The 18,648-nt window shown below is 31.3% G+C and overlaps 1 protein-coding gene across 1 annotated transcript in view; it reads left to right on the top strand.

Annotated features, from left to right (window-relative positions):
- LOC118204824 (WASH complex subunit 1-like) overlaps positions 1-18,648 on the top strand; it is a 102,337-nt gene that overhangs the window by 50,195 nt on the left and 33,494 nt on the right. The window contains exon 3 of the mRNA XM_085817379.1: positions 12,019-12,236. Within this exon, the coding sequence (XP_085673505.1) occupies positions 12,019-12,236 (218 nt within the window). The remainder of the gene's footprint in view (positions 1-12,018; positions 12,237-18,648) is intronic.

The following is an 18,648-nucleotide window of genomic DNA, read 5'->3' as shown; positions in this document are numbered from 1 at the left end:
AGAGCCATACATTCTGAGGCTTTAATGCTCAACTTTTTTTTTTTTTTTTTTTTTTTTTTTGACAGGCTATTTGCTAAACATAATTCCAGAGCCAGAACTCTTAGACAGCCCAGTTGATACATTAAAACATTGGCAGAAAAAAAATATATAGAAAAAAATGGCACTGCAATTATGTTAACCAAAGAGCTAAATGGCAATTTTCTAAAGATAACCTTTCTTCTGGTGCTCTTGCATTGTTAAAGGAAGTTGACATACTTCCCTGTAAATGGCCTGTCTGACAAATAGAATGGCATCCCTATTCAGTGGACTAAGCATGCCCGATACCTTGGAATTACTTTGGATAGGTGACTCACCTGGACCCAACACATTACACAGATTATTGCCAAGTTCCATGCCCGTAAACGAACACTTATCCCCTTAATTGGCTGGAACTCAGTTTTCTCTATAGATAACAAATTGCTCATTTACAAGACCCTTTTGCGTCCCATACTCTCTTATGCCTGCCCTGTTTGGGGATATGCGAGTATAACTAATGTAAAGAAGATTCAAATACTACAAAACATAATACTTTGACAAGCGGCAAACTGTCGATGGTTCATTAGAAACACTGCAGTTCACCAGGAGCTTGAGATTCTAACGATTTATGCTTACTTTGCTCTCCTTTCTGAAAAATTTTAGAATAATATACCTAATGTCAACAATAGCACCATTCCAGTGCTCAACTATGACTACAATACTGTAAGAAATAAAAAACGACCGCTTGCGGTCCTCAGATACCTTGATTAGTAACTTTTCTGTTAACTTCTGTATCCACCCAACTGTTATAATTTAAATATATCTGTACACTTTCTTATACCGATTTTTTTTTTTTTTTGGTGTGTGTGTGTGTTGCTGTCCCTGCTGTAAATACCTGACCTGTATATATATTGTATATATTTTATTTTTTGCCTTCCACTATGTTTTATATTTTATGATATTTTATGCAAATTACCATTGCTATGTCAACTACACACATGAGGACTCCCATTCAGTGAGCTCTAGGCATTTTTTGTTTTCTCTCCATGCCATTTGCTTTACCATGCGTACTTACCTTCGTTATGGCCTGCACTGCAGGGGTGTTTCCGTCGGACTCTGTTATTGTACTCTCCCAGTTTCATCATTGTTCTGAACTTTTATTTGCTTCGATATGTTTCATAAACTGTTCGAAACTTCAAGAAATCTAAAGTCGGAAGCATTATGCTGGGATAACGACTTAACGCGGGGACCCGTTTTTGCGAAACTCTTCGAGTTTGCCTGAGCCGACAAATAGAAGTAGCAATAGCTTGTTCTAATAGTAAAATTCTTGTATTAATCATAAGAACACCAACTGGTATCTTTAAAAGATGTATTTAAAAAAATTATTTATTGCCTATCCAGTGAGAAATTGTTGTTTTATGTAATCTTCAGTTTATTGTAACTATTAACTCTAATAATATTATTGTATATGTTAATCATACAGTTTAGAAATTTTTTTTTTAATGTTTATTTTGAAATACTGAGATATTTCTATGTCTGGCATGACGCTGGAAATTGCTATACTGGTTGCTTTTTTAAAAAAGTACCTTTAAAAAATTGGCAATAAGAACAAAATTTCTTAAGCTTTAATGGTTAGTTTTGTTTTTATTATTATTTTCATAGCTTTGGTTATTGTTTCTTTTATAGCTTGACTTCTTACAAAGTAAATTAGTTCTAAGTTATTTGCTATTAGTTGCATTGTGTTTCCCTTGATTTATAACACAACATTTATGCATTCTTATTTACATGCAATTAAATTCTGAATTCTAATCAGTTATCCAAGCTCTCATGTTATGGGCAATAATTTTTCGGCAACTGTCATTACTTGTGATATTTTGGTAATCCTTATCTGTTTATTTCAAACTACGGCGTCTGGCTGCATTGCGGGAAATTTTGTAAGCTATACTTTCTGATAAATGCTCAACTGCTAAGCTAAAAACAGTAAAACTGAAACTGATGATTAGAAGGAAAAGTAGGAATGATTTTTGCCAGGAATTCCCTTTTCATAGACATAAACTAGAGGTATGAAACAGATAAAGGTTACCAAAATATCTCTAAAGATGTTTTTTTGCCACAAATGTATTATAAAAAATGTGAGCCAGGGTAATTGACATACAGTCAAAAGTCGTTAATTCAGACATCCATAATTCGGAATGATCTATAATCCGGACCTCAAAGCTAAAAACTTTCTGCGCATACGCCGCGTTGACACATGCGCTTAGGCGTTTACGCGTGCGCGTAAGACCTTTTACGACTGCGAATATGAGTGTGCGCAAGCGCAGAATACGTTTTTGCGTGCGCATTTTATGTATAACGGGCGGTATAATCTAAAATTACCTAATTATCGATTTCAGTTAATGTTGATGATTGCATTGTTCCTTAATTTTTGAATTGGATCCGGCTTATTATTTTTTGCAGACTGTAAGAGCAATACTATAAAAGTAAACTTGAACTTTCGATTATATCATATAGAATTTCCGATTCTGGAGCTCCCAAAGGATCGTACAAAACGAAAGTATGTTTCCATGTCCATCAAACAAAAAGTGGAATGGCTGCAAAATATGGATAAAGACATGAAGAATGTGACAGAGAGGTTAGTGAAAACGAAAAAATTTTAATTGACCAGTTAGTCGGTATTCTCGGCACAGCAATTAACGGGACTTGAACAGCGGAACTTTGTAACTGAACAAGAAATTATGTCTGGTTATAGAATTAAAGAGAAAGTATTATCACATAAAACGAAGCAACTTGAACAACTTACATTGAAAGAAATGTTTAATAAAGTAAACAAATAAATATTAAGCTTTTTTTTTTTTTTTTTTTTTTTTTTTATTGTAAATTTTGATACCTTTTAGATCATAATTGTTCTTTATTTCATAAATTATGGTTTCATATTTTTAATTTTAGAATTTCTGCATGCCATCTTACGAGATTTAAACTGATGATCTATAATCCGGAAAAATCGATAATCCGTAATCGCCGAAGTCCCGACTAGTCCGGATTAACGACTTTTGACTGTATTACCAAATTGTGTATTATATATAGTTAAAAATAACTCTCACACACTGACAGGAGTCAGTGAAAGTTTCTGCAAAGTGCCAGATCATGAAAATTTTGGGCTCAGTGGGCCAAGAAGAAAAAGAAAAGTATTTAAAGAAATATTTTGGGAAGTTATATTTTTGTATAATATTTATATACATTTTGCTGATTTAGTTTTTTCTGAGATACTATTTCACCACTTTGGAATTTGAAGTTAATACTTCCTATCATTAATGTTGTTTACAAATGGCCATCTATTAATAATTATTTGCAACTTTACATAATTTATTTTCGAAAATGTCTTTTCACATTATTTCATTATCATATTTGTATACCAAAAAGAGATACAAATCTTCTTGTATGTGGTTTTAATTGACCATATTTATCTTCCTTTTAGAATTGGGTTAGATCTATTTCATAAAAAATCATTTTTACCATATCACCATTTTTCAGATTAGTTACTTTCAACTGAAGGTTTGACGGAAGCTTCTCATTTGTACACTGAAATATGGAAATATTTTTGTAATTGCATCAGAATCGGAAAAACACTGTTGTAACTGTATTTTTGCTGCAAATTTTTTAGGGAATGGGAATTTTGCTTGTATTAAAGTATATTAAAAGTCTGTAAAGTATTGGTAACACTTTACAATAAATAATCAAAATAGTTGTAGGGTTCCTCACTCTCTTTGTGTAAAGTAAATATCGAGCAAACTAGTGAACTGTTAAGTGATTTATCGCTGAGTTCAAATAACTAAAGATGTAGACTCAAGAAGGGTTAACTATCCTTCATTTCACTCAAAATAAGAGGAACAGTAGGTCCCTTTCTCAGGCTTACAACAAAGCCTCCATGTGGGCTTAAACTCAGAATAAGAAATAAAAACTGGATTAGAACTAAGAGACATAGCTGAAGTAAACACAATTATCTAACATAGTTGGCCAGGGTTCGTACGGTCCTTAAAAGTCCTTAATTTTTTTCAAAAATGATTTTTGGTCCTTAAAAGTCCTTAATTTTTTTCAAAAATGATTTTTGGTCCTTAAAAGTCCTTAATTTTGGCCAAAATGAATAAACGGTCCTTAATTTTGCTCATTTGACATTTTTTATCATTTCTTATGATTGCCATTCAATTTGTGAATTGCGATTTCTCGTGAATATGGAATTAAAATTGCACGGCTCTTAACCAATCTGTTGGCAGATTTTCGTTGCAAACGATAAAAAAAAAAAAAAAAAAAAAAAAAAAAAAAAAAAAAAAAAAACAATTAGCTACCCGAACGAAAGTATCGGTGTCTGATTGGCTATTCACCCAATCTTTTGAAACAGGTGTTATCCATAAATTTAGGCAGATTGTGACGAAAGCGTGAAGCCGGAAGTTCTTTAAGAGGTGAAAGTGATGATGAAGGTGCTCGAATAAAAAAAACGAGGGGGGGGGATTTTGAAAATATTTGCCAAAATTAGAGCAATCCCAACCTGGAAGGCCACAACCTTTCCGACGCCAATAGGAACGAGATGCCTGGAAAGTGCATTTTCAATAAACTGTGGCTTCATCAAGTTGACTACAAAGACTGGATATTGATGGATGATAATCCTTATAAAGCTAAATGTGGTCTTTGTCTGAAACAAATTGAAATTTCTATAATGGGAGAAACAGCGCTGAAAATTCACATGAAAATTAAATTTTGTTTTATCATTTCAATTTGTTTTTACACGGTTTTGCTTAGCTTAATTTCTGTGTTTGTTTCAATTAAGCCATAAATTAATTTTTATCACCTTCTATGGAGTTTATTCTCTTTTGCACATACTTTATGTATGGGATATCAGGATTATGAGTTTATTTCTGCAGAGGGTCTGTTATCGATTTCGCGGGAAATCTGTTGGCTCCATTTCGATTTTAGGTCGCCTAGGGCAAATTCGGTAACGCTAGCCGAGAAAAGTGAAGTTCGGAAATATGTTTTCAAGCTTCAATAGACAATTAAGTATTTGGTTTAATCCTATGCTGTTGATAGGAATGCATTATTTTTGCTAATGGTGATACAATTATTAGTTGAAAACAACTAACTAATTAAAAATTTTTTAATATTTTTAAAGCTGAAAACAACTAATTGAAACTAATTTTCATGAATTACTAAAGTTATTGGGTAGAAGTTTAACTGAAAATATACATTTCGTATTATATATATATATATTTATTTATACAGTACAAAGTCCGAGGTCGGGACTTCGGCGATACCAGATTTGAGGTTTTTACGGATATTAGCTCATTTTAAATCTAGTACAATGCCATGTAGAAATTATAAAATTGAAAATATGAAATCGTGATTTATGAAATAATGAAGCATTTATGATTTAAAGGGTATCAAAATTTACAAAAAAAAAGAGCTTAATATTTATATGTTTACTTTATTAAACATTTCTTTCAATGTGAGGTGTTTCATTTGTTTTCTCTGCTGATACTTTAGACTAATACTATAGACATATAATTTCTTGTTGAGTTATTAAGTTCCATTGTTCAAGTCCTGTAATTGCTGTGTCGAGAATTCCGAATAACTTGTCAATCAAAATTTTTTCTCGTTCATTAACCTCTCTGTTACTTTCTTCACTATCAGTAGCTGTATTTTCTGGATTTAGAACCATACTACAGATTTCGCCCTCCGTTAATTGATTGATGATTGGGCATTGTCATCGCAATGAAAAACTTCTGTTTAACTTCCCTAAATTCTGCCGCCTGGTGCGGCCATGCGAGCTCTGGCGCTGGTTCTGGCTTTATGTGAATAACAAATCAGTTATTCTTAATTCAAATAGCGCTAAATATAATCGTTTGTCCTATGAGTATCATTAACAAAATCTATTTTTAGCATAAGGAAAGAAATTTCTGTTAAATCTCCCCTTGTCAACATTTTAGCGCATTAAACTTAAATCTGTAATCGGATAATACTCTGTTATTTGGCGTCACTGCATGAGTCATCACTCAAGTTGTCATCCGTTGATAAACATGCCGTGATGAAAGCAAAATACAATAAATAATGATTCGCGATTTTGGCATCAAGGATATAAAATATTAGTTGCTGTAAAATTAACAAATGTTTCGGTATGAGATTATGCCAAGCAGATACGCAGCTATGGAGTCAAGTTACTAATCACACAAATTTATGCTAAAATAATTATTTCTTCAATAATGAGATATTTTATTTAGCGCCAAACTGAGATTAAGAATCGGGATTTCCGGCATGTTTTTTTTTTTTGATGAGTTAAAAAATCTAATGCGCATGCGTAAAGCATACCCCTTCCCTCCAAAAAAAGCCCTAAAAAATTGGTTGGTGCTGGCTTTGAGGTCCGGATTTTAGATCATTCCAGATATTGGATGTCCGGATCTCGGAATTTGTACTGTATATATATATATATATGTACTGTATATATATAGTAGTAGGTAGGAACATTGCAGCAACCTTGCTAAAAAGTTACCAGGAGCTGTAGCTCCACGAAATGTGGTAACATAGTACTACATAGACAATAAGAAATTTGCCTGGTAAAACTGGAAAAACTGTATAAGCACGATAAAGTTGCCAAATTTTAGTGCTGGAAGACTTGCTATTGCACGAAAAAAATTAATTAATCTGACAGTTGTGTAATGTGAAAAGTTAACTCACATGACAAAAAGATGGACGGGAAAAAAATATATATATACATCAGGAAGTTACAAAAACCTGGATTATAAATGTCAATATAAAAAATGCCTATACATAAAAAATTAAAATTAAAATTGCCAATATATAATATGCCAATACATAAAAATTAAAATCAAAATTAAAAAAATAATAAAAAGACACAAAAAGCATCAAAAACTAGCTACAAAAACAATAATTAAATAGCGGAAAAATGGTATATTAGCCCACTCGCACTCTCAGTTGGCTTTTCAAGGGAAAAAAAAACTGATCTACAAAATAGGCTAAATACCATTACGCGTTTCGCCGAAACAGACCATTGAAGCTCTTGTTTAATGCGAAAAAAACTTTATACAAAAGTATATTAGTATTTCCGAAGAAATTCTTTTGGAATAAAGTATATATGTATATAGTAAAAAATGTACATTTTCAGTATACATTTTTTATTATATAAATATATTTCTTATCGTTTCATAAGAATAAATTGAATTTAATTAAAAAAATTAAATTTAAATACATATTTAATTAAATATTCTTTGCGCCATTGCTGTAAGGAATGAAATTTAAATTTAAACAAATTTAAATTCTTAACAAATACGTATAAAAGTAAAAAAATTTAAATTCTAAAAAAAGAAAAAAGCCAAAATAATTTAAAATAATTTAACATTTTTTCAAATTTGCACATTTTTTAAAATTATTTTAAATTATTTTGGCTTTTTTCTTTTTTTAGAATTTAAATTTTTTTTACTTTTATACGTATTTGTTAAGAATTTAAATTTGTTTAAATATATTTCTTATTATATATATATATATATATATATATATACATATATATATATGTGATACTTAATTTTACTAATGCCTTGCATGTAATGCCCCTTTTATCTGCAAAACATCTTTCCCTTCTCAACTGCAGAGTTTCTTCTAACAGTATCATGAATTTTGTCAGTATCATGAAGTTAGAAGAACCATCTACTTCAGGAAAAGATGTAACTGCTAATTCAACATCAATAAGTGTAGAAAATAATAAAATCAATTCTTTTCTTTTCAAGTCAGAAGTTACAGATGCAGAAATATTGTGGGCTTTTAAGTGCATCAAAAGCCACTATTCTTTTAAATCGTGCGATGATATTGGGCCATTATTCACTAAAATGTTCCCGGATAGTTCCATTGCAAAAAAGTTTTCATGTGGTGAAAAGGAATGTGCTTATATCTGTTATTTTGGTCTTGGCCCTTATTTTAAAACTTTGTTACTAAAGCATTGTAAAAATGCTGAGTTATTACATTACTATTTGATGAGACTCTTAATCTGACAAATCAAAAGAAGCAACTAGATATTTATGTGAGGTACTGGCATCACGAAAATAAGGTCAGAACTCAGTACCTTATTTCTGCATTTATAGGGCATGCAACAAGTGAAATTATTTTATCCAAATTTTATGAATGTGTTGAAAAACTAGACTTGTCAAAACTCTTACAAATATCGATGGATGGTTCTGCAGTAAACTGGAAATTTTATGATTTATTGCAACAGGACTTGACAAAGGAATCTAACATTCAATGCTTGACATTAGGGACATGTGGTTTACACATTCTTAACAATGCTTTCAAGCGTAGGATCTCATCCACTGGCTGGGACATTCCATCATTCTTATCCTCCTTATATTGGATTTTTAAAGATTCTCCTGCAAGACGTGAAGATTTGTTAAGTATATCTGGCTTAAAAAAGCTACCTGTGAAGTTCTGCTTTTACCGATGGTTGCAAAATGTCCCAGCAGTTGAAAGAGCCATTGAAATATGGGATGACTTGCTACTATACATTAAAGAAGTTGAAATGGGGAAGTTTAAAAAAAAATTCATCGAAATCCTTCTCAAATATTTTGGAGGCAACTAAAGATAAAACATTTCTTATAAAATTAAATTTTTTTCTCTCTCTGTCAAAAATATTATTGCTTTTCCTTGAATATTATCAAAGTGATAAACCACTTATTCCCTTTTTTGCTGAAGATATCTTAAAACTTGTAAATGATTGCCTTCAGCACTTTAAAATTTTGAAACTAGAATATTCAAAAATAACTAAAGCAGAAAATCTTTATAAATTTAATTTTAATGATCCAAATTGTTATAATGATAAAAGTAAAGTTTATTTGGGATTCGTTGCTGAGCAGTTAATGAATGATAAATGCCGCAAGAAGGACATTTCACAATCAGTTATTTTAATCTGCAAAATATTCTTACATTTTGATTATAATAGTAGTTGACTGTGTTTAAATAAATATCAAATAAGTTAAATAATAATCATGTAAATCTCTAAAATAGTGACTGTTATTAGTGTAAAATACACTTATACATGTTTTTAAAGAAATTATGTTCCTAATTTAATGTTATCTACTTCATAACTTGTAGGGAGTTAGTTTAATTTTCAAAATTGTTTTATGGTAAGTATTAAATTGAATTTAATAATAGTGCATAATACACACTTCTGTTAGTTTCTTAAACTGAAATTACAAGCATGAAGTCGGTTATATGGATAATTGCTTTATTCTATTCGTTTTTTCATTTGCTGATAGGTCCTTAATTTTTTCTTTGATGGTCCTTAAAAGTCCTTAATTTTCATGTAAGGAAATGTGTACGAACCCTGTTGGCCCTTAATTTAAACTAGCTGGCGAATATCAAAATGTGCATAATATATGGCCGAGCCTAACAGCTTCAAGAGAGAGTTAGCCCGAAGACAAACATGTGCTACTCGGGATTCCTAGCTCACTGTCACGAAGGAAATTGAATCTTTCTTAAATACTTCTGCTATCTTATTTGCATTCAATGTGATTCTAAAAACTTATTCCGGTATGTTTTTGTAAGTGGAAACAAGAACTGATAGGAAAGCACTTTAAAATGAAAATAACTGTTAGAAAGTTAAAATGTACCTTACATGGTTTAATGCAATTAATGTTCCAAACAATACAATTATTTGTGATAATATTTTATGGTATATTGTGTTTCATATACAAGCACTGTTTTCTCTGTAATGTTATGCTAAATTTGTTAAGATGTCCCATGATGTCTGTAGTAAAAGCTTATTTCCATAGCCAATACATTGTCATTTAATTCCATGACAATACAGTTCACATTTCATTTTGCTGTAAAACCTGCAATCTGCTGCATTTGAAGTCCTCTTTTTCCTTCTTATCTGATCTTAAGGGTGACATGGCAGCAGTGAGAAATAAATAAAACAAATTATCACAGAGTGTCAATTGTCAATAAGCATCAACAGATATGACGGACCATACCACATGTGATGCTAAAGCAAAACTGAGATAACTTACTGGCAACACTTTTTTCACGGAAACAACAAAATGTGAATATATGATGACATTAGTGCTACCTGTGATCATTATTCAATAATTTCTGAACTGGACTTTCAGTAGTCACATTAGAACATTAAATTTGATTTACTTAAATTTTCTTCACGTGAAATACAGTATTAAGCTGTGGGCCAACCTCTGTACTAAGACATCATCTGCTGTCACTACTGTAATCCTACACACTTTTCTCTTCCTTGTGTTTTTGTTTCACAATTTAGTTTTATGTAGATGGTTTATGATAATAAATCTACTTCTGTTCTGTAATAACCATTTTTTGGAATTAAATATAATGTAACTAAAAATGATAAAAATAATGTCAATCTCAGACATTGATATTCATTAAACACAGAAGGACATTTTTTAGTGTTATCTTTGAATTTTTCTCGTTATACAGTCCCAAAAAACAAATGGTAAAATTTTTCGAAGTGTAAGAAATGTTGTTTAAGAATTTGTTTTTGTTTTAGGTTATTTATTTCAGTAAACAAAAAATTAAAGTATAATAAATTCTTTTAAAAGAACCTTTTATTGGCAATAAAACAAAGCAGCATAAGCAATTAGAATGGCACATTAAATTTAAGTTTAAATTTAATCCAATTATGTTGCCTAAGCAAGTAAGCAATTATGTTGCCTAAGATCTGTTCAAATGGGAGTTTTGTCTTCATTCTGATCGCTCCTCAGTAATTCATATAAAATAAGAATCAAATGAAATATAACTAATATCACAGTGTACTTGACACATATTTCTTTTTGTGGTAAATTATTTAGGGAAGATTCTCCCATAACAACAACAACAAAAATTCTTAACTGTTATTAAAAATTTTGGGCCCTGTCGGTGGTCGAGAGGTAAAGTCGCTGGTAGTTCGGTCCAAGGTTTGAATCCCATGAATAGGCTGGCTGCATGGGCACTTTTGTGGTTTGTCCCATGTGTAATCTGTATATGAGCCAGTTTCCTTTAGAAAGTCCTTCACAAAGGCATCCCTCCCCATAGGTAAATAGACCAATCAAAATGTTGGTTGTATTGAAGCGAAGGTAGGGGCCAGAACAAAATTGAAAAGACAGAATGAGGTCTTAAATTGGAGCTGAGATACAGTTCTATTTGCTGGGGACAGTTTGATTACTATTGTATCATTTTGCAAATATTTTGAAAAGTATTTCTTTTATTGCAATTGACAAATTGTTGTCATACCCGTATTAGGTACTCTAATTGCATAAAAACCAACACTTTAAATAGCTGCAGAATGTATATTTATCATTAATTTTAGGCTTGTTTTTCAGCCAACACTTAATGTATTCAAGATTTCCAACCTAAGTGATACATTCTTTAAATTAATATTGTATCATTTCCTTATTAAACTGGTATGATCATTTGAAATTATAATAGTCCTCACTCTTATGAAAACTTGCTAAATCATTGCTGACTATGGTGAATTGGCAAAGAATGTTTGTTTGGCTCTTTTTATAGCTCAAATAAATACTGTTCATAAAGGTACTATTCATAAATAATAACAAAAAGAACAATTTTGTAGCAGAGAGAAAATTTTATGTGGAAATAAAAAAATAATCTGTAATGTGTGTATATGTACATATATATCCACTGATTCTCTCTCTCTCTCTCTCTCTATGTATATATATGTTTAGAGCCAGTGGATACTATTTTGCAATATAATAGCTAAATATAAAGTGTGTAAATCTATGTGTACTCGAAAATGTGTGGGACATGATATTTAAATTACTTCTTACTGTATGTATAATAAAAATTTGTCCAAAACCCAACAGTTCTACTGAGTGTGAAGCCACTATGGATAATCAGAAAGATCAAAAAGAGAATAAATGATAGCATTATTTTAATATATACTGTATATTTTGGCATTCTAACTGTAATTTTAAAATATTTTTTATCTTTCAGGTACAAAAAGTATGTTGTGTTGGATCCTTTAGGAGCTGTTACGAAAACAAGGAAGAGTTTAGAAGAAGAATCAGCAACTGATGAAATAGGTGCTGCTCCCTTATCTATTAGCCAGCGAGAACCAATTGAAGCCGTGGAAAAAATTAATTACTTTTACAATCCTGGCCTTGGTGAAGTACCAGAGATGGATGTTCCATTAGCTTTGCCAGATTTACCAGGTAATGAAAAGATTTATGAAATTCATATTTAAATTTTTACACATATTTCCTAAATTATCAGATACTAAAGATCTCTATGGATGCAAAAAGTGATTTCTTAACTTTATTGCTTGCAACTGCTAAAGAGCAGTTGCATTGTGTGTCACAATTTATAGTGGACATTGTTCCAAGAAGTGAAATGTACCCAATCTATAACTGGGAAACTAATTTTAATTGTTTTTAAAGTAAAATGGGTGTAGATTTTGGGTCAGGGAAAAGAACTGAATAACCCCCCTCCCCCAAAAAAGAGTGACACAGAGAGATTCTGTAGATCTTAATGGAGTAATCATAAAAAATGTTAGCTTTCTTATAATTGGTAATAGATCACATAAGGCATTACATCAGTAGCATTACCAATTTGAACTCAAATACTGTCTGCATGATTTGGCTTTACATGTTTTTTTAAAAGATTGTTATGAAAGGCTGTTGGGATGCTTTTTTAACTCTTTATGCTAGACAGTTTGAAGTTTATGCTCATTCTAGAGTAATGGGCTCTTTTGTTGTGTGTATTTGCTGAGACCATTCCAGACATGGTCAATGATAGGTGGGCTTAAGATCTAAAAGATGTATGGTCCAATTTAGGAATATTCTCATCTCAGTCGTTTCTGCTTTCTTTACATAAGTAAATATTATTGTCATGGGCAGGAAGTGGAAACCTAGTCCTAAAGACTGAAGAAAGTTGCATAAGATATCAGTGTTTCACCACATACAGTACAAAGTCCGAAATCCAGACGTCCATTATCCGGAATGATCTAAAATCCAGACCTCAAAGCCACAAACTTTTTTTGTATGCTTTACGCATGTGCATTTAATTTTTCCTTCCATACTAAAATGTGGAGATTTTCACATAAAAATTCCGATTCTTAATTTCACTTAGGCACTAAATAAAATATCTCATTATGAAAAAACAATCATGTAAGCATAAATTTGTGAAATTAATAATATGGCTCCGTAGCTGAATGTCTACTTGTCATTTACGTCTCAAACCGAAACATTCACCTATTCTATATTCGTGATGCTTACCTGGCATGTCATTATTTGTTATACTTTGCTTTCATCACCGCATGTTTATCAATACATGACAGCTTCAGTAATAACTCATGTAGTGATGTCTAAACTTTTTTTATATATTAGTAATTGAACAACAAGAGTAAGGCAATCTTTTCTGCTAACATTACGCCTGGCAGTGATTATAGATTTTTAAATGCTCTAAGAAATGTTGGCGAGAAAAAATTCAACAAAAGTAGATTTTGTTAATGAAACTCATAGGCCAAAAGATTACATTTAGGGCTATTTTAATTAAGAATAACCGAAGTGGCAGCAGAATATGTCGGAATTGGACGGCAGAATTTAGGGAAGACAAAATTTTTCGAATTTGGAGAAGGACCGATCAGCAAAATTAAGGGATGAGAAGTTTTTTATGATTTAGGGAAAGCACCTGGGATCCAAAGTTTAGCCGTGGTGAAAATTTAGAACTTAGGAAGATGCTTTGCAGCAGAATTTAGAACCTGCAGACACTGCGCCAGACGGTATCTAGCACCGGCCCTAGATGAAGCCTTAAGTATATGTGGGAGTTTATTTATTCAGGACTCAGATTAGTTTAAAGCATGTGCAAGAAATAAATGTAGGTATAGTAAATAACTAAGTACAATTCTGGCTTAAATCAGTACGCAGTAGGAGCAAGACAAAATTTAGCGAAACAACTTGGCTTTCATCGCCGATCTTGTTATACACAGCCAATAATGTATAACGGACGCTATTAAGCTAGGCTAAAATTATCTTTACTGATTCCAAGGCATTTCGGTTAATCTAGTAGACTGCGCTGCTCCCTAATCTTCTAATTTGTTCCAGCTTATTATTTTTTGCAGATCGTTATTATTACGGCAATTTTATAAAAATTAAGCTTGAACTTTCGATTATGTCGAAAAGAGTTTCCAATTCTGGGGCTGCCTAAGGATCTACAAAGTAAAACCATGTTTCGATGTCCATTAAACAAAAAGTGGAATTGCTGCAAAAAATGGATAAAGGCATATCCGTCCTAAACTTATGCGAAGAGTACGGCATTAGAAAGTGAACTCTATATGACGTAAGAAAAAAGAAAAAGGAACTTTTTGAATTTTTTGTGAATTCCAACACCCCATTCGCAATGAATAACAGAAAAAGTGTTTGTTATGCTAAAAGTGACGATCATGACAAAGTGATGATTTAGTGGGTCAGACAGTGTCATAGCGAGGGCGCTCATTGACAGGTCCAATGTTAATTGACCATTGATGGGTCCAATGCTAATTGGCATGGCATTGACAGGTCCAATTTTGGCTTGAACCAAAATAATTCATGAAGAAATGAACTAAAACACTGAGTGCACGTATTCAACAGGTTGGTAACCAAATTTAAAAATCACCATGGTACAAGACAATTAAAAATTTCAGGTGAAAAAGCTTCAGCTGATACTGAAGCTGCTGAACAGTTTGCTGATGAATTTATTGAACTCATTACTAGTGAACAATTATCTCAACAAATTTACAAAGCTGATAAAACTGGTCTTTTCTGGCTATATGCACTACGAAATACCTTGGCAACCTGTACAGAAAAGGCTCCAACTGGTGTCAAAGATTCCAAAGCAAGACTAACAATTTTAGAGTGTGCAAATACTGCAGGTAAGCGCAAGTGCAAACATGCAAAACCTTGAGCACTTAAATCGAGTAATGATTTTCCCGTTATATATCATGAAAATAAAGGAGCATAGATGACACAAGCATTAATGAATGATTGGTTTGAAAATAATTTTATACCCAAGGCTCGGCAACATTTGAATTAGGGTGGTTTACCTGATGACTCAAAAATAGTCCTGATTGTAGACAACTGTTCGACTCATACTTCACTTGAAGTTTTAGTGAAAGATAATGTATCCATATTATTCTTCGCTCCAAATTGTATGTCTGTCAATGGATTCCTATTGATATCGGAATAGTGCGTGCTGGAATGCAAATATAAAGTAGCATTTTTAAAATCAATGTTAAATTTCTTGAACAAAGGCAAGACTATTCAAGAATTTTTTAATATTTAGCATAAAATCTGCTGTGTGGAGCATCACAAGATTGTGGGAGGATGTGGCTCCAGATACGTTAAAAATGCTTGGCATAATTTATAGCCATCTACCACATTTCATGGTAAGGACAATGAAGATGATAGCCGCGAATTTGAAGGTATTTGGATATCGCAAACTAAAGGGGAAATTTTCCAGTTAATGGATTTTGTAAAGAAATGTGGAGAAGCAGTAATAAATGAAGATGTTTATAACAGAAGTTTTTCATTGGGAATGCAATGCCCCAAACATCAATCAAACAACAGATGACGGAATCTGTAGTTTGGTTCTAGATCCAGAAAATACCACTACCGATAGTGAAGAAAGTGACAGAGAGTTTATTGAAAAGTCGGTATTTTTGACACAGCAATTATAGAACTTGAGCAGTGGAATTTTGTAACTGAGGAAATTATGTTTGTCTATAGAATTAAAGAGAAAGTATTAGCGCAAAAAAAGAAGCAACATAAATAACTTACATTGAAAGAAATGTTTAATAAAGTAAACAAATAAATATTAAGCTCTTTTTTTTTGTATATTTTGATACCCTTTATATCATAATTGCTCTTCATTTCATAAGTTGCGATTTCATATTTTTAATTGTATAATTTCTACATGCCATCTTACCAGATTTAAATTGATTATCTAAAATCTGAAAAAATCCCAAATCTGGAATCGCTGAAGTCACAACGAGTCCGGATTTCGGACTTTGTACTGTATAATGAATGATATGGTTGAAAAATTCATCATGTTTCTTCTGGTATTGAATAAAGAAGTTTTGAGGGACTTAAGTTTTATTTTATTTATTTGTTTCAATTAGTTTCAACTGATTTTTGCCAAAGTCTGCCATTGCTTTTTTTCATTATGAACATTATTGTGATGTTCATTATATTCTTTCAGCCATGATTACAACATCAAAGCAGACATAGAATTTGTCCTTTAAATTTCACAAATTTGATAGTGAATATTTATTGAACATATTTTCTCTAATGAAAAGATTGCCATATTTTGCATTTGACACTTCTGCCAGTCTTAAACGCTTAAAATCATACAGGCAGTTATATTGACTGCTTTGAAGTTTCACAACCCTGTATCATATGTACAGCACACTTTGAAACTGGAGTTTCATGCAGGATGTAAAATTTCAAAACAAAAAAATTCTGAAAGGTTTCAGATTTTAAATTGCGTCCAAAGGGCTGCTTTTTAACGTTTTGTGTGTTACCTTTATTTATTAAATATCATGTTCTTTGCGCTTAAACCATAAAATTCAATTCAACAGCAGTATCGCAAAATAATTTTTAAATGAGCATAGCTTTAAAATTTCCAATACACAGTTCCACGCGCTGAAGATAAAAAGGTCCCCCCCCCCCGTAGTGTGTTGTCGTTGCTCGCTTTTAAAGCATTGAACTTGTTAATCAAAAATTCATTAAAGTTTTATAAAATATGAAATGTAACAAACGCTAGCAAACAGCCCCATGTACTGCAGTGCCACCTTATTGAAAGCTATTCAAAAACACCTATGCCCGAACAAGTTAGTTCGAGTTTCGGCAGACGACTATGAACATGTACTTTTTATTTTCATTTGAGTAATATTTCTTTGTGTTACTTCTTGTTAGTTTTGTCATGTAACTTTTTTTGTGTAGTGTTTGTGTTTAATTAAATTCCTTTTGTTAAATGTTAAAGTTTGTCTGGGTTAAAATTTACCAGTTTTGTTTAACAACTTCACAGCTAGCCGTGGTCACAACGCTACATAAAAGAAAATGGTTGCCCAACAGTGGGCTTCGAAAATTTAAAATTATTCTAAAATAAAAGTCATACTCTTTACCGAAACTCGAGCTCAATTTTTCTTCTAGCTTTTCAGGTGATATGAACAATTTCGAAATATGAAGGATTAATCCAATGTCCTTGATTTTAGTGTGAAGCAGTTACACAGTAGGTAAAAGATTTTTTTTTGTGTAAAATTTCATTCATTGTGATGTTTTATCATAGACTGGAAGTCTGCTTTATTTTATAAATATTTAAGTATTAACCGAAACAATACTTAACTGAGATTGTATTGTGATCATTGGGAAGTTAGAAGGTGTTATATTATTACAACCCATGATATTTCAGTTATGAGAAAATAAATATGTATCTTCAATTATATGGTACATCCGCATTTTTTTTTTTTTTTTTTTTAAAGAAAAAGAGCAAAAGTAGTTCTTTGTTAATGTTCATTAAAATTTGTAGAAATGATTTTATATTTCCATTAATATTGTTTATAAGTGTTTAAAGCTTGATTCTTGTTTCTTAAATGATTTTATATATATATATATATATATATAACTGAAAACAAAACTTGCTATTGAAATAAGTGCTACCTATTTTATTCCATCTGAGAGATTGTTGGAAGGTTTGTCCTTGAACAAAAAGGATATCTCGTAAATAAGGATTCTTTAGCATGATTCATACCTGAATTAGAAAGAGTATGTTTATCCTAATGAATAATTTATTGAGATAAGTGGTGTCTGTTATTGCAAAATATATTGCTATTTTTCTTTTTATTTATAATAACTCTTATTTAGAATTTGTGTCATATAATTCTGCTTTCATGTTTATTATTTTAAGAGTAAAAGATTAATGATGTTAGCAGCTCAATAAAACTAGTTTGATAAATAAAAAGAAAAAAAAAATATTTTTATAGGAATGTGTAAAGAGTAATATATGATTAGAATTCTGTGAATTTTGATATTGCTTATGTGGAATTTTTGAAGGTATATTCCATTGCTATTAAATTAAGCCCTCATTGCTTAAACTTACATATAATTAATGCTAAGGATTGAATTTTATTCTTATATTGGGTGGTACTGTATTACATTTTAAATAATTAGTGTTGAAATTATTTCTAATTTTTCAACATATATGTGTATGTATACAAAAGCAATTCTGTTTAAGAAACTTCTGATTGCAAAGATGTTGTTATTGTGCATTTTGTGTTCAAAATGTATTTAAGAAATATTTATATTTCTTTATTGTTCTAAGTTGTTAATGAAGATATTATATTTGAAATCAAAAAGGTATAGTAAATTTAAATGGTTTCCCTTTCCCTATTTTTATAATTTCTGCCAGTGAACAATATTGAATTAGATTAGAGACTTTTTCAACTATTTAAAGAAAAAAACTTTACATAAATCCCCTTCGAGACAGCGTATTTAGGCAAAGGTCGCAAAGAGGACCTAAATTACTAGCTTTAGAGCTTGGATTACAAGTTGCAGATAACTTAAAAGTTGTGCAATTGCGAGATCTGATAAC

The sequence above is a fragment of the Stegodyphus dumicola genome, chromosome 5 (genome assembly GCF_044657685.1).
Source record: "Stegodyphus dumicola isolate Sdum_Otavi_A_Nest chromosome 5, ASM4465768v1".
Classification (NCBI taxonomy): domain Eukaryota; kingdom Metazoa; phylum Arthropoda; class Arachnida; order Araneae; family Eresidae; genus Stegodyphus; species Stegodyphus dumicola.
The sequence above is the reverse complement of the archived record's forward strand: the minus strand, read 5'-3'. Positions and strand labels throughout refer to the sequence as shown.